This window comes from Phaethon aethereus, assembly GCF_964289735.1.
Source record: "Phaethon aethereus genome assembly, chromosome: 1".
NCBI classification, from domain to species: Eukaryota; Metazoa; Chordata; class Aves; order Phaethontiformes; family Phaethontidae; genus Phaethon; species Phaethon aethereus.
The window spans coordinates 77,438,452-77,462,730 of NC_138575.1; the positions used below are offsets into that span (position 1 = coordinate 77,438,452).

Here is a 24,279-nt window from a genome sequence, read left to right on the forward strand (position 1 = left end):
AGGCAGTAATTGATTTTTTGCAGCCAGTCAGAATGTAGCTGTCTCTTTTATGCCTTTCAAACCTGTCAGTGACACCAATAGTCACCAGTCATACTGATAGTATTTGTATCATTTACCACATATATAAAATCAGCGGAGCATACCGTCATATGATAAATGCTTTCTCTTCACAAGATAAACTGCTTACATGAGAGTATCAGCAGAATACCACGCACCGTGCTGGTATGTACATGAAGTTTCCCACCTGTTCTACAGCAGGTGGCTGCTGTAGCGTTAACAATGCTCTGCAGGCTGTGCTTCTCTCCTAACAAGCGCTGCTGAGTGGCAAACCTCTTACCTGGTGTTATCAAGTGAATTAATCACCTCCGTGCTTTTTGTCTGGTCTAGCGTGCTGTGTACCCTTAATGACAATTTGCGCTTCTTAAAACCACAAAAGATGATTTAAGTCAGATCTAACTGAGCTATTGATGTCACTACTATTGATGTTCATTTTCTGTCAGTCTGTCACCATCCATTTTCATCATTACCAGCATCAGGAGTTTCACCTGAGCCACTGGTTGTACAAATGCTACTTGCTTTGTAATCTTGGACTGCAAAAGTGGCAACTATCACTGTAAAATTCAGCAGCATAGAGGGCCTGGGCAAATACACTTTTTCTACAGCAGGTCTAGTAGGGGAAAGGACACTTGTGATCTCTGTTTAAATTGTTTTGGGTGCAAGCGTAGTTTCCTCTCAACCTAGTCTTCAGTGGGACAAGCAGCAGGTGAGTTTGGAAGTCACCAGTCTTCTTGGCAGCTTGTGGTGGGAATAGCCCATCAAGCCACCAGTGGAAGAGAGCTTCCTTCCTCTTTCTTTTTTTCTTTGAGGCAGGTTACCAATAGAGGGAAAGGGCACCTGCATGAGATATACATAGTAACATCAGAGTTATTTTAAGAAATGGTTAAAGGTCCTGGAGGGATGTTGGTGATGTGGTGCTTTGCTGTCACCAGGATTTCTTCTTGCTCTGAAAAACTCTCCTTGAAGTCCATTTGGAAGGAACCTAACTCAGTATCCCAGCGCTCACAAACTCCAGTTTTTCGATGAGAAAGAAAAAGCTCTCTGTTGCCTAAAGATGAAAATGAGACCAAAATATGTAAATGCTATCAAAAAAGAGAAGTTCTCTTCTGATTCCTGCCTACGTTACACTGGTGTGTGGAGCCGTTTCCATGTACACAGAGAAATGGCAGGCAGAGGTATCCATTCCATTTTATGTTTATTATGAAAGTGATCTTAACAGAAGTTTTATTACATGCTTCATTTTGAGCTTTGACATAGAAGTCAAAGCTATTAATATACAGAGGCAAAAGGAAATGTATTTTCTTATAAGGTACATTTACAACAACATTTCTACTACAAATCTGACAGTATTGTTAAAATATGGCAAAGCTTAGACCACTGTATTTTATTTTCTAAGTATCAAATTTTGTACAGTTATTCACTATCTTTGCTCTAAACTACCATGGTACATTTCATATGGAAATAGCTGTTTGTACATAATTTACATTGGTAATAAAGCTTAGAAGTCCCAGCCAGCAGCATCTACAAGGGTTTAGTTCAAAATGTCATTCTTGCCCAGTGATTTACACTGAGCAAATTGGTACAGAAACCAATATTACACTCCAGGTATTTTCCCCCCAAAATCTAGTCTACCAGAAATTCCTGCTTAACAGACGACGGACAGGATCATAGTGAACTTTATGGAGCTGAAACGACCACTGACATCAGTGGCAGTTTTGCCTAAAAAAGGCTTTATGATACGATCCAATATGAGGTTTTATCACCTCCATTGCTACCTAGGGGCATGGAGATACCATACCTTTTCTTGTCTTTTGAATGTCCTTTTATTTCTGAGTTTTGTGTTGATTCTTATCCTCATAATGGAAGAAGAACTATCACTAACTTTAGAATACATATTCTTTATATGTTATGAAAATGGTAAGCACTTCAGAATGACACTTGATAGTGAATTCTATGAAAATTAACAGGTTAAATTGCCCCAGAAAACTCTTCCTTTGATGCCAGTGGGACTGCAGAAATAACAGGAGCAGTAATCTGGAAGGATGAATCTGACTATTGGCCACATGCACCCCAGTCTCCTAAAGTACCTTTTTAATCATCGTGTTGAGTATCTGCTCCTGTCAATGCAAATTAACGGCCTTTCTAAGGTATAAAACATAGAAAACAATATTTACAAAATAATTTTAATTAAAAAAGTAACAACTCTAAAAAAGATATTTTAACAATCATTAAAAATAATGTTTAATTAAGAAAAGCCACTTTTTTTCTAGATACTGAGAAATTAGTCTAAAATTGAATTGCCATTGTTTGTATAGCTTTAAACTTGTTATCTTCGCTTTCTGAATACAGATGGTTTAAATTATTACATCTAAAGGTACTTCTGTACATTTTACTCTTGTATATTACATATTAATTTTATAGATTAAAAGCTTAGTGATGAAACAGAATAAATAAATGAAATAACAAACTGGAACTGTATATATTCAGATACTTAGATAGCAGTTTTTTGATATTAAGAGTTTATTTTCCAGTCTGTTTCTATTCAGATGAAAAATGTTACAATAAAACATGAGACTTCTCTCTGAATCCAAGTCTCACACTGAGGAATAAGTTCATATTACCTTAGAGAAATTTCCCTCCCATAAATTCTTATGGGAGACAAAAGTCTTTCTCCCCGCTGGCAAGTGCTTACAACAGTCTCTCATCCTAGAAAACTACTTCATTAAAGTCTCAAAGTATTGAGAGTCTATAGAACTTCTCCAGTTACTACCATTCCCGTCAATCAGTGGTTTTAAACCATGAAAAATATGCAACTACCTGAACTCATGACACAGGCACAAGTAACTGCATGCGTTGCTCATTCCCATCATTAGAAAAGGGAAAATCCAGATCCCTGAGGTGGCTGAGAAATTTGCCACTGGATTCAGTTGTTGATTTCCCTCCATCTTCTTTTTTAAGAGCACTCAAAGGTATTTAGAGTCCAGATGTGGGAACTGTCACAGAGCAGTTAGGTTTTGCTGGCAAAGACCCATCAGCAGTTCCTATATATGAATCATACCAGTACTTTTGCTCCTGATGTTCATAACTTGTTAGCCGCAAGATTAAGCCTGGGTTGTTTATAGGTAAGACCGACCTGAGGAACTGGAATCTGTTGGGCACGCTTACAAAGGGGCATGAGGTGGGGTTTGACTTTCCTCTTTGAATGTTTAATGCACCTAAGCATGTTTCTTGTTCATGTGGCATCACCTTCACATTCTGCTCACAGACAGAGGACTACAGGTGAGCTGCACTCTTTCAAAACCAGCTGACAACTCAGAACGCGGACTCTCTGAAAACTATGTGATAAAGCCTGTATTTATTTAAGCTAGTCTAAGACTAAACTAAACTTAAACTAAACTAAACCTAGCTTACTAGGTAAGCTAGTTTTAACTAAGCTTACTTACTTTTAAGTAAGCTTACCCTAGTATGAAGCTGATGTGTAAGAAAGATCAGTCTAAATCTTCAGTAGTTGTAACACTGTGATTTAACTTTGTTTTGTAGGGGAGGCACAATGAGGAAATAAATTTCTTTTCAAAAGTTAGTCTTTAGGTAAAAATCTAATGTATGATGGAGGAAGGAAGGCAGGGAAAGAAAATGGTCTGGAAGACAACTTCAAGCAGCTTTAAATCCAGTTTCGGTGAGCTAAATCTTCAGGTAGACTGAATCTTGCTATTGCAGGCAAGACAGATGGCAATCTATTGAACACCAAATCCTGATACTTCCTGTACTCAAATGACATACATGCAGGCACCTTGCCCATAGCAGTCACTAACGAGTGCTTTCAGGGCGCAACTTAGGCCTTGGTTAGCAATGTCTGATCATTGCAGTCTCCTGGACTGCAGCAGGTATGCAGGTGGTGATTTGGTGGTACATGAGAAGGTTTAGGGATGATTCACCACCACCTCACTAAAAATAAGTGCAGTATTTAAAGCAGGAGGAGAGGCTTAAAATGGTAAGTGCTACAGGTGCAGCTTTTAAGCATATTGGCATTTGCAAATTGAAAATAAAAAGCTCAGTTTGTGACGAAGAATTGGGCAATCATAAATGGACACCTCTTCAGCCTTCCTGTAGTAACACATAAACATGTTGTTGCACCTGTTCTGCATACAATGTGTAATTCTGTAAAAACACATACAGGGCTGTATTTATTGAACATGTTTAAATGCAATATTTCATGTTTAGGGTAAAAGCAAAGATTTTATATTCTGTGATGTATTGATTCCTTTCCTGAAGCTGGTTTTCTCTTAAAGGTGGCCATATTTCTCCTTGAATGGTTTTTGATTCCCAAATGTGTCTAGGTCTTCTCCATAGAAGACAATGTTCCTTCTTGTGCTATTATTGTATAGTAGCAATATGTTCTCTGACTTCTAACAATGAAGACAGCCTACACCTACATGAACAAATGAAAAGCTGAGCTGATCTTCTGTTTGGTGACCGCCAGTTTCTGTAACTATAAATCTAGTATGAAAGTCAAAGCATTTTTAACTTTTAGAGCTGATGTAAAAATTCTGTGCTGTTTTATAAATCAGCTGTATAAATCAGTTCAGACAGTCCTATATACCACTTGTCATTACTTATTTCATTAGAAATTTGCATTAGAAAAATGCCATGGGCATTTCTACGCAGAGCTGCAAAGATTCAAACCTGATGCGTTTTCTAAATATATCACATATGAAACCCCTATATATTCATAAGCATTTCACTGCATACTTTTGAAGGGCAAATTATCTTTCTTTCACAGCTGTCCGCGACACAAAGTCTGCATTTGCTACAGTAGTCCCCGAACGCCTTGTCCTGACTGGAGTCCATGCCCTGACACAGCTCCAGGGAATATGAGCTAATGCACACTCTCAGGTTGTGTCTCAGGATGAACTAGTGTGGTTGTAAGTCAGGGTGAGTTGTACCAGAGCTAAATGCAGCTACTCCCTTCTGTATTCAACTCTCACACTCTTACATCTCTACCGAGGTCCCACTAACAGTGGCAACAACTGGGGCATGTCCCTCTCGTAATTGCTATCTCGCACTGGATTCCCTGTGAGGCTGAGAACTTGGAAAATGTTACGGTGCTGCCAGTGGTTTCTGGACTCGTAAGGCAATTACTTTCACCCCTGTTCCAGGGTTTGTGCTGCTTGGCACCAGTGTTGTACAGCGGTATTATGTCCAAATATGTAGGTTGTTAAGCAAAAATTTTAGCAAGGATTTTACTAAACTCACTGCACAGCATCAGGTTCCAAAGTTCATGTACTGAAGTTTGAAATACTAAAGATCTCTGTAAATCATTCAGCAAATGAGGAAGTTATTTTTCTACGTATCTTTCATATCTTTTCCTTCATATCTTTCAGTAGGATGGTTGCAATCCCGACCCATTCCAATAATTCTGGGTAACCTATCAGACTTTGAAATACTGTTTGGCTGAAGTATTTTTTTTAGCTACACACTTATGCATGACTGAGTACCTAAAAAGATTTTTGCTTTTTTAAGGTTTAATTTTTTTCTACAAATAATTCCTGTTAACTTAAAAAATATATGTCACTGTTTTCTTTCAGGCATGCACTAAATCTAGGACTGATGATATGTTCTCCTTCAAATATTCACCTTTAGTAACCAGTGATGAATACTTAATAAAAGTAGTTTCAACACTTGCAAAAAGTTAGGTTTAACAGCCTTTAAAAAAGGACTTTTACAGAGATGTTGCATTTTGAAATTAGGGTTATTATATAAATACATATATTAAAGAGAAAGCTTGTCAAAGACCGAAGACCCATGAGTGAAAAAAAATAAGTTGTTAGACTCTAAGTTGAAACTGTTCAGGCATCAAAAAAAAAAATTATACTCTTCAACAGAAAAGGAAAGAAGGCAACAAAATTACAAGATGACTAAGTAGAAAAACTCAACAGAATACTTAAGGTGTGGAATATTCAACCACTTGCAGCCAACAGAAACCTACTTTGTAAATTTAAACAGTACTTGCGCAAAGACAAAAAAAAATTTAAGTGTTAACCATAACCACGCTTAATGTACGCCTTTGAGAGCATCCAAGGGTATGTTAAACTGCAGGGTAGATATGCCAAAAAAATGCAGTGAAGCAAAACTGCATTTACTCTTTTTCTGAAAGGATGCTGGCATGATAGTTAAATTTCTCCATGTAATAAACTTGTAGGATCAAAAGGGAAAATGATATACAAGAGGAAAGGAGTTAAAAGTAAAGAGGTTGAAAGACTAATAAAAAAAGCTACTCTTTCATGGAAATTAGCTCCTGTGCCAGGAAACACAGGGTCTATCATCATCTTAACCCACCAGTACCTGTCACTCTGCGAGGAAGGCCTGACCACCAGGCTGATGCTCTCTGGCAGACCATACAGTCCCCTGGTTGATGGGCGCTGTGGTTACAAATCCATGACAAATGGGAGCACCAGCTCTCTGAAAGACTGCAGGGCCTTCCCTCCAACTCATCTGCAAAACTCTGTCCTCTTCACCCCCTTGCCCCCTTAGAGTGGCCCTGTGACACAGGTATGTCCCCTGCATTTTAGAAACAGCAGGTCCAACAAAAATCCCTCCTTGGTGAGCTCCTCTCGTGTGTTGTCCTCAGGGGTAACTCTGTTGGTCTGCGTGCAAGGGATGCCCAAGGAAGAGGCAATAGCTGACCCTTTATTGGACAGCAGCTGTATCTTAACTGATGTTATTTTTCCTGGAATAATGTATGTTGAAAAAGACTGTCCCAGAGTAAACTATTATCCAGTATTATAAAACTCCAAAAGGCTTCAGTTTGGTGTTAACGCAGTGACAAGCACTTGGAGAAGTCATTTAATCATCTAAGCAAAGTTACAAATAGATACGAGTAAATAGCATGTGTGGGAGTAAAGATTTAAGCATGAATAATATTTACAGTAACTAAAGATAACATTACTAATGTACCCACAAATAGAAGTATATATTTATATATTTATATATTGTACTTAATTAGATGCTCTATTAACGGAAAGAAAAACAAGACTACTACTGTTGTTTGTTTCTCACCTATCCTATTGTAAATGCCTTCAAAGGGACCAACTGGTATACGGAAATTCAGAGCTAAATCTGTTTCAGCGAAGTAATTGACAGTGGCAAACCTCTGAAGAAGTTTAGAAGAGGACAGATAAAAACATTAGGACATGGGACTCAATCTTACGTAATTCATAAAACAAAATTATACATCTGTTTGGTTTTTTTTTTTCCTTCTTTTTTTCCCCTTTTGATTTCTACTTGGATAGAGGTTCCACTAAGCCACAAATGAGATATAACAAAATGTAGATTGTTTTGTTTTCTTCTAAAGATTCAAATATAAGCTTCAAGTGCAATTCAAAATCCAAATATTACTTATACTACATACTTCTTTCTACAACAGAACTTATCTGCAGGTAGTTTAATCAGATTTGAATAGATTCCTTCTTTGCTTTGACGAAAGTTATTGTTGATGAAAAATAAAAAGCTAGAAAGAATATTTTCTACATAATCTAAATTCAAATAGAAAGTGAAGATACATGAGTGCAGACACAAATCTGGATCTTCAAGTAGATGCACTCAGGGATGCACAATTTTTTTGGTAGTAAAAATCCCATTCAGAACATTGGCTTTTAACAATTATAAACATTATAGGTATTCTTCAATATACAATTGAAAACAAAGACTGCAAAAAAGAGCCTTCAAATTAGCAAATGTGTCTACTATGGAGGAAAGACAATGTTTGACAGGAATGCAAAGTAGCCAAAAATTGAATACCATTAGACTATTTGTATGGTCGTAGAAATCTGGAAACTTTTGATCGCAGCAGCTTTATAAATGATCTTGGAAACATCTCTTTTGACTCTTGTGCTGTGTACTTGAAATAGTTTTGTGGGTGTGCCAGTACATCAAAGAGAGCTTTAATCAGTTTCTTGTCCTATGAGAGACAACATATATGTATATTAGATAAAAATAGAGTTTGGATTTAGTGTCTGCACAGCTTTCAAAATTAATGAACAGCAATCAGGGTGTTTTTTTTTGCAAAACTTGATTCTGGGTAAAACAGCGTAAGGAAACTACTCCACGTTGCTGTGGATTTTTATACTGGTAAATCTTTCTACTGTACAGAATTTTTTTTGCAATTTGTATTCCTAGAAGGTCCTGAAGTGAGAAGGTGGCAGCTGGGTTAACCATAAACCGGCTGCAGAAGTTAGGCAGCAGAATTGCAGACTGCCTCTGACTGCCCTTCCAGCCTGTTCCACAATGCTGTCCACAGGGCCTTACTTTCACAAACAAGAGAGAAGGCTGGTCTTCAGCAATGCTGAGCTCTTTAAGGACCTTCTCCTGTACATTGGTAAAGTCTTGATTCAGAGCCTCAGCTGAACCTGTGCCTGACCCTATACACTGCAGCTGGGACCTGAGCGACCTCAAAGCTCTAGTGAGAGAAAACTGGCAGGGCTGGCCAGGGCAGCTGGCTGTTAATCAGTTCCTGTCCTTCCAAGCCATACATTTACACAGCTGAATTTGCCTTCTGAACACCCTTTTTTCAGTTTTAATTAGTTAGTTGTGATAGGTGGCAGGACAGCAGCCTTCCTCTGCAATTCTCTCTCAATGTGTTGCTTGTGCTTTTGGAAAACCATTCCATGGACAGCTTACAATGCTACATTATGGTTAAGTCTTGTTGAGGCAGGACAGATTTAGGTAAATACATTTTTTAATGCACAGGAAATTCTAACTTAATGACTCATTCAAGCACATGCCAGACTGAGGGTGAAGAAAGCTTTTCAAACAGAGGTTCTTCATTCTTGGTTGACTAATTTTTCTAATATACAATCATGTTAGCATACATTTAGTTCCTGATTCAGAAAAAGACATATGCATGTGCCTAGCCCAGCTAAACTACTGATTTTCTTCTGCTCCAAATATCAGCATAAACCTCAGAAGACAGTGAATTTAATTTGGGGTCACACTTGAAGTTTAAATATTATGACCCTATCAGGGTAATAATACCTATCAGGGTAATGAGAACTATCTTGGGAAAATACTTAGTGAAAGGAATTCTTGGTTAGCCTCAGGCAAAGCAGAATTTTCTTACCTTTAGAATTTCTTGATGGTTTTCTGATGCATATAATCGTCCGTCTCGAACAATATCTTCTATTAGTTGTTGATAATCCTCTGAAAAACAAAGATCAGTTGAGTGACAGTGACACCCTTTGGGAGGAGAATAGCCAGACATTAGCTAGACCTCCTTTTCAAGACAGAGCTGAGCAATTTAGTATCCAGTCAATTATTCAGTGTCTCTCAAGCTACTGTAGTCTAATCTAATCACATTAAAATTCCGTACTGCTTTAGAACAGTAATTTTGAATTATCCATATAAGTAGTAACTTAACCCCAAAACGCTGCTCCCTCCAGATAATAATGCTTTATTGTCTGCTTTCTAGAGGTGAAGAAACAGGACCAGCGATATGAAGTAACTGTCAAAGGTTATATGCGAAGTCAGCAGCAGAGTCAGGAACAGATCCTTGTTTTCTGCCCTGATAACAGCTCTCATTCCTGAAAGGAATACCGATTCAATACCGATTTTCTCATCGTTCACAAAATTGCACTGGTGTTTGGAAAAGAGACGGACTAACAGCTGCCAAAGGTATCACAGAAAAGTTTTTGTTTCATTAAAAGGGAAATAACTTTAAAGTCCAAAATAGACAGTTCAACGCATAATTTATATAACAAGCCAGACTGTTTTAAAATGTGGGTTTATGAAAGTGTTTACTGAAAGGATATTTCTTTTTGCATCATTGTTTTTCTGTGTTGGACTTGTGATTTTATTAATTTATAGTTTTCAAAATTGTATGTGTTACTAGTAGGACTTGATAAAGGGTCTTCCTAAAATGCACAGCAATAAATGGTATTCTCATTATGCATACGATAAATGCCAATTAAAAGGAGTCTCGTTGAATTCAGTGGGATAAGGATTAAGTTTAAAGAATTCTGTGTAACTTGCTGCCCCTTAAAGTATGAGGAAAAGTAATAAAATAAAATTAAGTATTATTTCAAAGTCTTTGCAACTGGTTTTAAAGTAATTCACTGGACTAAAAAGGAGTTACATCAAATTTTTCCTCATTTTTCTCTCCCTGTAATCAATGTAAGAGAGATTCTAAAGGACAATTTTCTATAATTCAGATATAACACAAAGATGGAAAACAACCCCGTTCTCACCATCGTAAGTCACATAGGGGACCTGAAATCCTTTGCCACTGTTTCCTTCATTTGACTTGAACTGAATCCAGAGCTTCCTCGATCTTGAGGTAAATGCAATAGGTCTCTCGTAAGTCTGACATGTTTCATATGTAGTAATTGAAGTAGGAGAAGCTAGAAAGAAGGTTAAATAAAGAAATGCTCTTTATAAAATAACTTTTTGCACCCTTCCTGACCTAGAGGTCAGAAATATCAAATTGACAAGACACTTCTCAGATGACATATTCCTGAGAGCAGAATTTTTTTGCAATACCAGGGATGTAGTCTTTATCTGTCTATAAGGAGAAGTAAGTTTTTCCACAAAGGTAACGGGAACCCCTCTGTCCCTCAGCAAGAAGCTTACGTAGACAGCGAGATGCCAGAGAGAATTTTTGACATTTATAAAATTACTATCAATATTACTTATTTGGTGTACTACTCTAGCATTGAATTCCAGGGTTCCCATATGCTGGGCCCAGATAGGTAAGAACAAGGCAGCTGCACCCTGGGCAGGTGTGGTAACCAGCTCCTTACGTGCTCAGCCTGGGGAGTTCATCTGACAGCAATAAACCTCTTATCAGAATGTAGTACCCTGGTGTAAGGATTCTGACCAAAAGACCATCGCGCACTGGGGAGTTAGCGATCCACAGAGCAGTTAACCTGGGTATGGCCAGGCCTGTGCTGCGCTGCGCGTCCAGCATGGCCTTCAGGCCTGTGTTGTGCTGCACAAATCCCATAGCTGCAGGGTAAACCCTCAGCCTCCTCATTGTAACGAGAGGAACTTGCAGGCAGCTCCCACTTGGTACCAGGGATTATGCTACTGTGTGGCCTTGCCTTTACCTAAAAGTGCAGCAAGGAGTGCTCATGAGAACATTTATCACTTCTACTGCCAAACAGAACCAGAGTTGTTTTGTTGTAAGAAAATCCTGTAATTTCAAATGACTGAGAGGGCAAAATCTCTTCTATGGACAGGCTCTGCCCAGCATGCTGCGTGTGGATCAGAGGCCCATTCAATGCTACGCTGCCTATTGTTCCTACCATCTAAAGGGATGTAGGATTAGCTACACTATTTTCTCCTTATAACGATAGCTCTGATAAATAGCATTTTAAATGATACTTTACTAACTCTCAGTGCCATAATGGACCAGCACCTCCCAGTGCAAAACACCTGGTTGTAGGTTTGGGGAAAAAAAAAAAGTAATTTATCTACACTTAAAATAGAGCTAATAGCTGGGAACCAGAAAGTCCCCCATTTACCCCTTAGTGTAAGTAACAGATGGAGGGTGCAGGATGTCTTCAAATCATTATGAATGTATCACAAGGCTGCTCTAAGCTGAAAGGCATTTCAAACAGAAGGAAAAAAACAGCTTCTTACCTAGTTCAAAAAAATCACTCCCTAGCCACAGGATAATTAGGGAAATCAAGTATATATAACAAGTATAACCTAATATCTGACCTTGCTAGGGCTGATTCAACTTTCACTGATGTTAGCAGAGAGAGAGGGACTTTTCAAACTGAATGGGATGTGGATTCTTGAAGTGCAAAAAAGTGGATCTAACTGTAACTCTGGAACTGCCATCGGTTTTTCCACAGTAACATTAGCAGCTGACCGTACATGAACTATGATAAATATTCATAAGATCTACTCTTATGATGCCAAACATGCAGTGATCACAAAGCATGACTGAAAAACTGCCCTCATTTTCCAGTGTTGTTGTTGTTTTGGTACTGTTACCTGTACTAAAGTGGAAGTCAGGCCCTGATGTGCCTGGCTTTACTCATTGTTGGAACTACAGTTTGATATTAGAAGTACAACTGATTTGTTTTGCTACAGTAAGTGCTTTGCTTTTAAAAAAAAGATCTGGACAGATATCATTTCCTTCCACCTGTAGTGAGCAAGTTTCTTCTTCTGATATATAGAGATGTCAACACAAGCCCCCAAGGATAAAAAGTTGTGAAAATTGTTTTAGCAAATAAAATACATTGTTTTAGCAAGTAAAAAAAACATTGCTTTAAACAAAGCTCCATATAAACAATTGCCTTTCAGGTTTGGTGCTTCTTGGGAGATTTAGCAAGAGATCACCAGAAGCTGGATGCCTACACAGGACTGAAGGAGGACTGCATCTCATTGGTGTCTTGACTTCAGAAGTTGTTGAATTAACTTCCTAATCAAAGACACAGTGCACCCCCCACTCCACAGAAAATTGGGGAAAGCCTTGGATTTCTTGAGGGTGTCAGGTGTACCAACCTGTGTCACTGCACAGATTTAGCAATAACTGCAGCACATACATACTTTCAAAGCATAAGTGAGAGCACAGTTTGTACGGATGACAGGAGATAGCTCTCCCGATATAACTTAGCATAGCTTTGTTGACTTCTAGAGTGACAAGTGATTTACCCCACGTGGTAATTGGGCCAGACAGAAGCCCAGTGACTGCTCTGTGATTCAGCCAAGACACTTGAATAATTAATATCACTCTCTTAATTGTTATTGGTACCGTGTTCTGTTTTAACTTGTTGTGCCAGTTCATTCAACAATCCTTTTAGAAACACTGGATGGAAGAAGACAGTCCTCGCTTCAATATGAACTTATCACACAGTCAGTTTGCGATAAATATTTATATAACCCATGTCTGGCAACTTACCACTTTTTCTCATTACTAAAACATCACCGCATTCATCTTCAATGGGGAGAAATATCTCAGGTACTACGATGAGTATTCTCCTCTTTGGGGGTGGATTTATATTCCAAATGCATTCAACATTAGCTGGGTAGTCTCCAGGATAGTTGGGCGATTCAATGTAGCCAGTATAATCCCCAAGTTCTCCTCCACAGTGCTGGTCTGTGAAGAAACATAAATTAGCATTTGTGTTAGCTGATTAGCTAATTTGAGGTGTTATTCTAGATCTGTCAAGAGCAAGTCTAAACTCCTCCTGGTGGCTTCAGAAATGCATACATTCTCCAGCTGCCTCTTTGTTTAGCATGGAAAGCCTTTAAAGGAATACTTGATCTGCAGGGCTGCTCCAGCTGATTTGCAAAACCTTAATCTCCAGTGTACAAACTGGTTCAATGCTTCATTCATGCTGCTGTAACATTTGATTAAGAAATGAACACAGCTAAGTAAACATGATCCTATTGTGGAGGTACTCACACAGTGGTTACCACTGAGACCATGCTGACATGCAGAAGATACTCTGATTTAACTTCACTTGTTTTTTGACCTGATTTAGCTGAATGAGTGTGATGATCCTAATAGGCAACCTTATCCTGATTGCAGATCAGCCTTACTTTATCTTAAACCAGTTAATAATAAATCTCCATTGATAGATCAGTTTTACTTTCAGAGTTTTCAAAACTCCTATTGAATTTGCCACAGAAGCCTGATTCCATAAATTACTTAAGCTTAATGTCTCCAGGCCTACTCACCCACATAAAACTAGATTTTTTTTTTACATTTTCTTACATTAGCATAGTAGAGATGAAAAAAATGGCTTGCCTAAAAGAATCAGTTGTTCACAAAAGATCAAATAAAATTGCACTGGGATCCTCGTGGTGATTTAAAATGGTAACTGAAGATAGCAGGCTGAGTATGGCAAAAACACTTATGAGGAGATTTCACTGTCATGAGTGATTACCTGGCAACGGCAGCATGTATGACCACATCTTCGAGTACTTTATAATTATTATAAAGTGGCAGTCACTCTGATAGATGATGTTGTGCTCTACAGAGACACGGAGAAATATGCATCACTGCAGGACACCTTACAGGATCTGGGAAACCTAAACCTCTATAGTTTTAACTTGTAGCTGTCACTCTGCCAAGTTACACTACAGCTAAAACAATCATATGCATCAAGTGGTACTTTCACAGGTTTTTTTTCCCTGTTTTTTTTACGATTCTCTCTGGCAGCAGATGTAGGCTAACTAGGAAATACAGAGTTGAAGTCCAGCCTGACAGATGAAACGTTCAAGTTGCAGTTCAGATCCGAAGATAGGCTTCATCTCACAACTAATATAAATGCAACTTACTTTTGCAGTGCGTAACATTAGTGGAGCCATCAAAATCTGTACTTGTGTTCCCAGGGCAGGTGATGCAGTAGTTTTGACCAAACTCAGGCTGGTATGTCCCCACAGGGCATCGGATACACCTGTGTGTTGTGGAGTTGTAGTAGTGTCCAGGAGAACAATGAACTGTAAGATATGAGGTATATTATTTTCAGAAAGCAGCAACCTTCAGTGCAAAGAGAACTTTCCTCTACCCTGGACATACCTCATGATCCCCATTCTGCAGTATACTTAGGCCATAAAAGGCAAAAAAGATACCAGCTCCTTGTATTTCCCATCACAAAGGACCTTCTAACTAGAATTATGTTCCAAAGACTAGAGCTAAACCCATATGAACTAGTAACACGTGCTACACGTGTCTCATTTCATTTAATACAGTTATTTCCAATGAGTTGGTAATAAATGGAAGCTGATGGACCTGCCTTGACAATAGAAGTGCCTTTCACAATAGCAGGGGAGAGGTTTCCGTCAGTGTCTGTTTGCCAGGGCCAGCATGTCATTCCAGTAACTACACCAAAATGCACTGGGGTGGATTCCTTCTTCAGCATTTGCACTGGAAGCTGGCATTATGGACCACGCAATGTGTTGCATGCTTACAGTTTCTGCCTGGCCCATGAATAATTAATCCTTAACTTCATATAATTTCTGTAGTGGTTAGTTTTTCTAATTTGGTAAATAAAAATATAGAGGACGTGAAGGCTAAGGCATTGTCTAATGCAAGTTTGTCTTATTTCTTGCCATGCAGTGGTGCTGATTCACTTACCTGTTGCAGCACTGACTCTGTACCTGCCTGTGGTAAATTCCAAAGAAAACCATAAAGCCCGTTCAGCCTCTGCAACCTCAGGAGATCATTCCTAGTTTACAGATTTCCTGACCATTTAACTTAATCACACACAGTGTTTCTATGTGCAGCGACTACGTTTGTACTGGAGCCTTTCAAAGCCCCTTGGCATTGAAGATTACAAAGAAAAGGGCAAGCAGCAAGAATATGAATCATGGAAAGATTCTAAATTCACCTTTGGTTTCGCAGTCTTGAAAGGAAACAGCACCTTCATACTTGGTCACAAGCCCACCGCCACATGGAAAGCAGAGTGTCCTCCCCGGTTCAGGCTGGTATGTACCGAGAGGACAGACTCTACAGGGTCTAAAACCATCTGAAGAATAGTGCCCAGGAGAACACTGCCCTAGAAATTGAAAATGATCATCTGCATTAGTGAGCTGACTTTTCTGGACAAAGTATAAAACCCACTAGTAGTTAGCGATGCTTCCTTTAGCTGAAACACGTGACATCAAGACAGCTGCAGATCAAATTCTAATCTTACCTGCTGATTTGGTATTGTTCCTGTAACTGCTTCCTAAAAACACCACCAGTAAATACAACTAACTTCTCAATAAGCTCTTTGCTACCTGTGTTTCTGGGGTTTTTTTTTTTTGTTTGTTTGTTTGTTTGTTTTTTAGCAAGAGCTCTATTAAGATGTTGTTAGAAAAATTTGTACTTTCACCAAGTCTTTCAACTGAGAATTTCAAAGGACTTTGTAGGAAAAAGTGAAACTTAGCACCATATCTATGAAGCAAGTAATTGTTTGTTGGTTTTTTTTTTTAATATCTCCATTTTATAGATATAGAAACAGTAGATCATGGGATTTACCAAACTGGATGGGACCAGTCCAGCACCCTGTGAGAATAGCTGACACCAGCAGCTTTCCAGGTAGCTGTGAAAACTAGTGCTTGTCAGAAGCTCTTCTGCCAGAAAATGGTGATCTGTGTAAAGCAAAGCACTTTGTGAACAAGTCTACTGACAGATACAAGGTAGTTTCAAAACTTACTCTCCAGGCATTTCTGGTAGGTGTTTGTTTGGCTTGGTTCTTGCTAGCTTGAGTGCTTTACTGCTTGACAACCTACCTGCGAATCAGGATGTCAAGATATTCAAGATTTTTGCATTAATGCATATCTTCACACCACCCCAGCCTGGGAGACCAGCACTTTGATATGTTAGGTGTTCCCCGAGGTTGCCTAATCCTAATACTTTGTCATTTTGCTTCCCTGAGAACTGAAGAGCAGGCAGAAACAACTGGCTTGAAAACCTGAAAGTTTTGAGAGCTCTAGGTGGGGCTGGGGTCTCTTAAGAACCTTGATACTTGCTGGGAAATCCAGCTGGGGGCATCCAGTGTCTTGAGTACTTGGCATTTAGGATGAACTAGAACTTTGCTTTCTCTCAGGAGCTCACGTTCTGTCCCCACAAAAGTCAAACTCCTATGGACACCTGTGGGACAAGGATCTCTGGGATTTAGTTGCACTTCCATCCCAGCTGGCTGGGATGTGACTGTACAAGCTGGCTGTTGTGACACAGACCTCTGAAAAATATTATGATATTACTAATTGGAAGACAATTCTGCTATTAGTTTTGTAGCAAAACTGTTCTATCTGGTCACTGGACTTTAACATGAAAGCAGTTAATGAAGAGTAGATTTGGATCTGGATTTTAGTGTGAAAATTAAGTACTTGTGAAGTGTGGCTTACAGACATCCTTTTAAAGAAGTGTCACAGCTGGGTTTTAGTAGTGCTAAATACCCGATGCTTTCAGCACTAACATGTCTCAGTCCTTATGTATATAAGGATGAGCTAACTCACTTGCCTTCTGTATTGAAATTGCCAACAAAATAGATCTGAGGTGGTTTCCCTGAGAAATGCCCCAAATTACTAGGTTTTCTAATTGTGTTTTGTCCTTGTACCTACATGGATTGCATGTAAATTAAGTATCACAGCATATTATTCACTTGCAGCTACAACAGAGTTCTACGCAATGGGCACTCAAACTCTTGCACACTCATATGTGCCTCACCTGTAGGAGTGAGGATTTCAGTCACAGCTTATTTGCTACTACACAGGCACTACTGCGCCAGAAGATATTATACAAAAATACTGTTGATTACAGGTGGTGAGTACATTTCTAACAAAATGTGTTCATCAAAATACAGTATTTCATCACATATGCTGACACATTTTATGGAGACATACTGATTTTGATAAAATCTTTGACAGGGAGGTTTATGAAGTCCAAAGCATATTCTCTCTTGCTGCTTTCAGAGAAAAAGAGAAGGGGAGAGTTGAGCAGAAAACCAGACTGTTGTGATCTGAGCGTAAAAATTTTGAGACAGATCCACTCTGCAAAAATAATCAGGAGGGTTTCTTTTTGTTGTGCAGAACTGTAACTCAAATGCAAGCCTTGAAACAAAACAGTCTTTTTCCTCTAGTCATTGTGCTGCTCTGGTCAGTATACTATAATCAACCTTTATAAACTCAGATTTTATTTTGACAATCTAGTCTTGCTGGATTTTGGATAAATACAAATCAACATAACAAAGATGCACAGGCATTTTGAGAATTTTCCTGTGGTAGTTCCTTCACACAGTAAGTGAGCAAAACCTACCATATGTTTGGACTGGAGACACTACAGGGTTTTTTTATTCAGTGGATGGGGAAAAAGCTGCAGTTTCTCAAGTGACATTCATTGTGTGTTCACTCTACATATCCTTGAAGAAAGCATTAATCTAAATTACATGGATGAGTTTTAATTAGAACTTGCATAGCAGATAGGATAGATTTCTTTCCAACTCAAATAATGTATCTGCTAGAAACTAGATTTTGCTCATCTGTAATGAAATAAGGTAAGAAAATAATTAACAGCTGTGTCTTAAAACCTTATCTCAATCAAGTTATAGTAGTAGCACAGCTCTCTTATAAAAACAGGTATTATCATCTAATTTATATATCATCAAGTTGCGTCAGAGATGCTACATCACTTGCCAAAAGCTACAATGAATTCAAGCAGCATGGAAACTTGCAGTCATTAGCCCTGAGTCCAGGTTACAGATCCCTGCAGCATAACCACCTCAAAATTATGATCGTTGCTGATTAGACCAGGTAAACTGCATCTCATGCAAAACATTAAAGCAGCAGGTTCATTAGACTCACCAACACCAGTCCAAAGTAATCCATCCCTTTGGCTCACAGTAAACCTGACGAGTCCTTACAAGTCGAGGTATGTCCAGATTCCATACCTGACTTGAAGCAAAGTGCTTTACTTGGCTTGCTCGTTTCCATACCATAACTCACATTGCTGTAGCAGGTCCCATCTTCTTGTTGACAATGTCAGTGGATGAAACAAGCCAAAACATTTTGTGTATTGCTTGCAAGCAAGCGCACAGAGATTTCCTCTGTTACCTTCACAAGACAGAAGGGTGGAAGGCTCTCCCCTCTTAGCCTCACAAGCTGTGTGGCAACACCCAATTCTTTTACAATCACATTAAACTTGCCTCCACATTCTGACACGTTCCGGGCGCCTGCTACTCCCTGTCCATCGTTACTTGGGCAAGGCTCGCAGGTAAGTTGACCTTCTGTGTCTTGGTATGTTCCTGGTGAGCAAGGAACGCACTGATTATGTTCTCCGCTATAAAAGGTGCCCATGCTGCAGGTAACTGAGAAAAGAAAAGGAGAACCTACATGAGGACTTTCATATTGATCACATTATTTACCTTTCTATCAAACATTTAGAGAAGATGTATCTCTTTGGCCTCAGTATTATAGCGGCATATGTTTTGCATATGTTAGTCCAGGATCCTCACCTAATGTAAACAGGCCCATCTCCACTGCAGTCTAGGTCGGTTTACATCAGGGCGAGGTCCTTCATCTGTTGTTTAAGCTATAGAATGGTCTTGTACTGCACTGACGTGTTTCAGACATGTGTTGTTAATAAAGCTGATGCAGTCTTAAAACAGTATATTGCAGTTTAATTAAAACAGTGGTGCATAACGTATGGGAAGTGATGTGAATTTTTAGTTTACACTAGGTGCATTTATATGTTGGTTTTATGGCAGATGGCTACAAAAAGTCTGTCTCCTGTGATCAGTTCTAGAGATTTCTCTGAAGGCAGTGTATCCCATGTAACATTTTTTGTCTCTTGACACTCAAATACCCCAACTGGAAAGTGTTTTAAATACTGACATGAATACACATGCTTGTCTTGCTGCAACAGGGCATATAAATGCATTAAACATTTTTCTCTGCTGGGTATAGGTAGTTAAAATGTATGGATTTCGAGACACTAATAGCAACAGTCTTTCAATAGTTTCTAAATTACTGTTCCTATGTGATGAATACAGCTGCTGAACGAACTCAGAGGCACCTATCAGATCTGCCTATTGCTTTTTGCTTGTAAATCACTTGGTGTCTAGAAGAAGCTGGAAAAATAGGTATGCTGAGTTTAAAAAGATGACTCTAAGTAATTAGAAAAATTGCAGTGCTGAGAACTGCCATTAATAGGTTCGTGCTAGCACCTTGCCTCCAGTAAAGCACTAGAGCCTGATAACCTGGGAAAAGGCTTAAAGAAATGAGGTATTTCACAGAAAGTGAATTTTTTTATTGGACCTCTTGAGTGTTAAATTTAAATACATCCATGGGTCACAAATTATTTGGTGATGAGGAGGGTGAGAGAGGCGATATAAAACTAAATACACAGTGCCTAGGCAAACACCATATTATTGTTTTACAGAATTGTAATTACATTTTCATAAGATGCTGGGAACAACAGGGAACTAATTGCCAACATTGCCTTGTGGCAGGCCTTGATACGTACCAGCTGGTGGCATGGGAATGCATGCATATATGTGTTTCTTTTGTTTTCCTGCAATCATTTAATGAACTCCCTTCAAAGTGTTATGAAATGTCGGCAGCCCATGCACGTATGCTGGGTAATACTGATCTAAATTGTCTGTTATCTCATAGATTTCCTGCCTGGCTCACTAGGGACAAGTTCATTTTGGACGGCTTGTTTTGGGGGACATGGCTGAATAGAGTTGTTGGGACTTACCGCATTTTCCATCCTGCAGCACTTGCCCTGTACTGCAAGCTTCTTGCCCTTCAGTAGCTTTAGCTGGCTTCTGAGCCACTTCATATTCTGTCCCAGAAAACTGAATGTAAAATTGCTGTTTATTAATAGATTTCCTCAATGTTTTGATTGCAGTTTGCAGCTTCTGCTCCATCCTTTTCCGAACACAGTCAATGTTACAGGTGTCTAGATGGGAAATGATAACAAAACTAGAAGCAATTGAGATTCATGTTTAAAAAGAGGTGCTTAACAAAAAGCTTAGCCTTCATTGCACTATGACACCTCTCTTTGCTTCACTGTCTTCTCCATATAATTTGTGGAAGCAGCTCACTGTATTAAAAATCGGGCCTTGTAAAGGGACAAGGCGGTACAGAGGTCCATCAAACTGAGCTTCATGGCCATGCATACTGAGTGCTGATACCTTATCTCTAGCATTGCAAAACCTGGTTCTACTGAGTGCACTGGGCTGCAGAAAGCATCAGTCCCACTTGTATGTCCACACACGTGTTCAGTCTGCCACCACTAACATGTCTGAATTTTCTCTGCCCGCGCTTTACTCAGTTGATTACAAATTCTTCCCACTTCCCTGACTACAATACCTGAGTGAGACAAAGAAAGGTGCTTTCTGGCACCATTAATGTTTGAGTCTCTTGGCTAGTGAGGTATCCCTCAGGGCTAAGAAACCTGCCTTTGAGGACTGACATGTTTATAGAATTCAGCCCCCATCTTCTTCGGCTGGATTTTATAGTGTACTGTTCCATCTCACAAATAACTTGAAGCAATTCTTTTTCTTCCTGGTGTTTGTTACGAAAACATGAATTTTCCAAATGTGTCATAAAAATATTTGATTCTCAGACTGAAGTTTCAGCAACTTACATTTTGGAGGATATTTTTATCGTCATTGTTGCAGAACTTCTACTTAATCCTTACCTTCTCTGTGCATCAATTAGCACTTCTGCTGTTTAAAGAAATCAGACTAAATTAAAGTACATGACTTAACTCGAGGCTTTGAAGGAATTTTGCTGCAGGTTCAATCTTTGTTCCTTTGGCTTAATTTCATACCCGATTCCTTTCAATTAAATCTCTGAAACTTTGAGTTTGGAAAGGCTGTTGACTGAGGCTTGTGCTAAAAGGTTTGCATGGCAGCTTGATGAAATAGCATCAAAGAGATTCTAATAACGCACTGAGGAACTGAATTCTGATTTCTCTCCACAGACACTCTCTTTCACAAACCTGAGATTTCTTCTGACTTCATCTCCACTTCAAACTCCGCGGTGATATGGGATACTTCTTTTGATGGTGACTTGCGGCCTCGGCGTTTTTTCTTGGAGGAATCACACTTGAGATTCACAAAGGTCACCTGGCAGTTGTCTGTACAAGGGAATTGACCTCCTTTGCATAAGAGAAGCAACATAGAAAAGAAATCAAGTAGCAAAGTAACAAGTGACAGGCTTACAAGCAATATCTCAGCTGGGTTCTCATGAACACAGTGACAGGTTTCATCACATTTCACATGGGTTGTTAGACACCTCCTTCTCTGTGCAATTTTGGGTTTGCTTGTTTTGCTAGTGAATGCAGGAGGCAAAAATAGTGTGTGGTGATGCTCAGCTGCACAGTGATACCTCTAAAGCCTATAATTGTCTGTCTCTTTTCTGCATAAGGATTAGAAAGCTCTTTACAGAAATTAGGTAAGATCAGCAATACTATATACAGTCATTTGATGGTTAAACAAAGCAAGAGAGTCAGTTTTCATAAATTCATGAGAGCAGCAGGCCTGGGCCTCTAGAAAGTACCAGCTGGTATTCCATCTCTTTCAGCAATGACAATCACCAGATATAAAAGGTGTTAAAAGCCTTTGATTAGTAGGTTATGAAAATATATTGGAAGGCTTTATCTGAGAGGAAATCACAGAATCACAGAATCATTTAGGTTGGAAAAGACCCTTAAGATCACTAAGTCCAACTGTTAACCTAACACTGCCAAGTCCACCACTAAACCATTTCCCTAAGCACCACATCCACACATTTTTTAAATACCTCCAGGGATGGTGTCCCAACCACTTCCCTGGGCAGCCTGTTCCAATGCTTGACAACCCTTTTGGTGAAGAAATTTTTCCTAATATCCCATCTAAACCTCCCCTGGCGCAGCTTGAGGCTGTTTCCTCTTGTCCTACCACAAGCCAGAGGAACTGAATGCCCTCGTCAATTATGCGTAACCACTGAAGAGAAAGGCCACAATCCCTTGGGACACAATCACTTAAGCCTCCTCTCCCTACATAAAGAATTCTGTGTGAAAAACATCCTTTTGGTGATAGGCAATGGATCTTCCAGGTCAGGGAGAAATTTCTAGTACTCAAGCCACCAGAAGGATTTCATTCCAAGTGTGTGGTTGTATGACATAATCTTACTGTTAGACCCAGAAGTTCAGGTGACATAACAAACACAAAGCAAAGCAAGCAAAGGACAAGGAATTGCATCCAAGAAATACATTCCCATGGTGACTGTATGGACCAAAAAAATTGACTTCTATGACTTTAAAAATGAGTCTGACAATCACATCTTATTAAAAGAAGACAATACATAGGACAAAGTAAGAATCTTGACAACTGAGACTTTTTTTAAGCCAATACTTGGAAAATTAGAAAGATAAATGTCTAGATTGCAGGGTAAAGATAAAATATGAATCTAAAATTTAAAAATAAAATCTTTAAAGCATTAGCGTTTTTTTTAGGATATCTATCTTTCCTCTTCTTTGTTCAGGGCTCATAGATGACTCCTCACTCAGTAGCAAAAGTGGTGGTAAGGCAGATTCACAACAGAGAATCTATTACCAGTAGATGTTTGCTGTAAGCTGCTAAGCTGCTTTAAGCAGCAATATGAGCTGTTGTAATTACACCAATACCGTGTATTAAAGTCTGGAAAATTTCAAGTTAAATTTAGATGAACTCAAAATATTTTAAGCTGTGGAAACACCCATCAGTGACCCAAACACTCTTTAACTGTCCCTGTCATAATATCAAGGGGATGGAGGACAAGAAATAAATCTCATGAAGATCTGTTAAATACATATCACTTAAAATCTGGTTTTTGTTCAACTTTAAAAATGATGTTCAAAACGAATAATAAAAAAAACCCCATACCTAGACATACTGAGATTTAAAAATATTTGATTCTATTCAGCCTGATAGAAACTTTTTTCCATTTCAGATTTTGGGTAATTATTTCTAAATCTTCCAGATATTTTTTCTAACATCATAACTACTCACTCCAACATAACAAAAGATCTAAGGCTGTATAACATCAGATTTTGATTATAACTTTCCTGCTTGGGGGTTGTCCTTGCTGCTGCAATGGGATACTAATCCAGCATGAAGCAAATAAATAATAGCTTTTGTTTTCTTTTATAAACCTCATTTGGGAAAACTAAACCAAACCAAACTGACATTGTTCCATGTAACTTTGCATTGGTCGTAGCTTTCTGTCTCCAGGTATTTCTGCCATTACCAATGCCAGAAAAAGGATCAGCTTATATTCTAAACTCGTGTACTTTTGAACAAAGATTTTTCAAAGCAACTAGTGACATTTCAACACTGCCAGATCCAAACCCAAGGCACTGTTCAGCTAGAGTGTGAATCTTGGCCTGAACTTAAATTCAGATCCAAATGTGAAAACAATTATTTTATTCCCCCGCATCTGCAGTGTGAAAAGAAAATATGCAAACAAGCAAGCAAACAAACAAAAAATTAGAATGCTGTTTACATTTTAAAAGAAACCACATACCTAAACCAGCTTGCTTCCCAGAATCCCTTGTTTTTTCTTTGCTGCGGGGCCGTAAATGGCACTTTGCATCTTTAATTTTAAAACGAGCTTTCTGCTTGATTGGAGGAGCTAATGAATCTGTTGATGTAAAGTAAAAAAAGCTATCATTTGGGATGCAGATGAAATGAAGTCTGAAACTTATTTTTAAAAACAGACTGAAAAGTCTTCTTGCGACATAGAAAAGAGACAGCCCGA

At 38.8% G+C, this 24,279-nt stretch overlaps 1 protein-coding gene across 1 annotated transcript in view; it reads right to left on the minus strand.

Annotated features, from left to right (window-relative positions):
- Positions 1-7,861: 7,861 nt before the first annotated feature.
- Positions 7,862-24,279, minus strand: part of SCUBE1 (signal peptide, CUB domain and EGF like domain containing 1) — a gene marked incomplete at both ends in the record, with an annotated part of 212,072 nt that continues 195,654 nt past the window's right edge. The window contains 10 exons of the mRNA XM_082012017.1: positions 7,862-8,014; positions 9,173-9,252; positions 10,296-10,448; positions 12,959-13,156; positions 14,344-14,505; positions 15,396-15,558; positions 18,691-18,857; positions 20,249-20,452; positions 21,500-21,658; positions 24,046-24,162. Coding sequence (XP_081868143.1) covers positions 7,862-8,014; positions 9,173-9,252; positions 10,296-10,448; positions 12,959-13,156; positions 14,344-14,505; positions 15,396-15,558; positions 18,691-18,857; positions 20,249-20,452; positions 21,500-21,658; positions 24,046-24,162 — 1,556 coding nt within the window. The remainder of the gene's footprint in view (positions 8,015-9,172; positions 9,253-10,295; positions 10,449-12,958; positions 13,157-14,343; positions 14,506-15,395; positions 15,559-18,690; positions 18,858-20,248; positions 20,453-21,499; positions 21,659-24,045; positions 24,163-24,279) is intronic.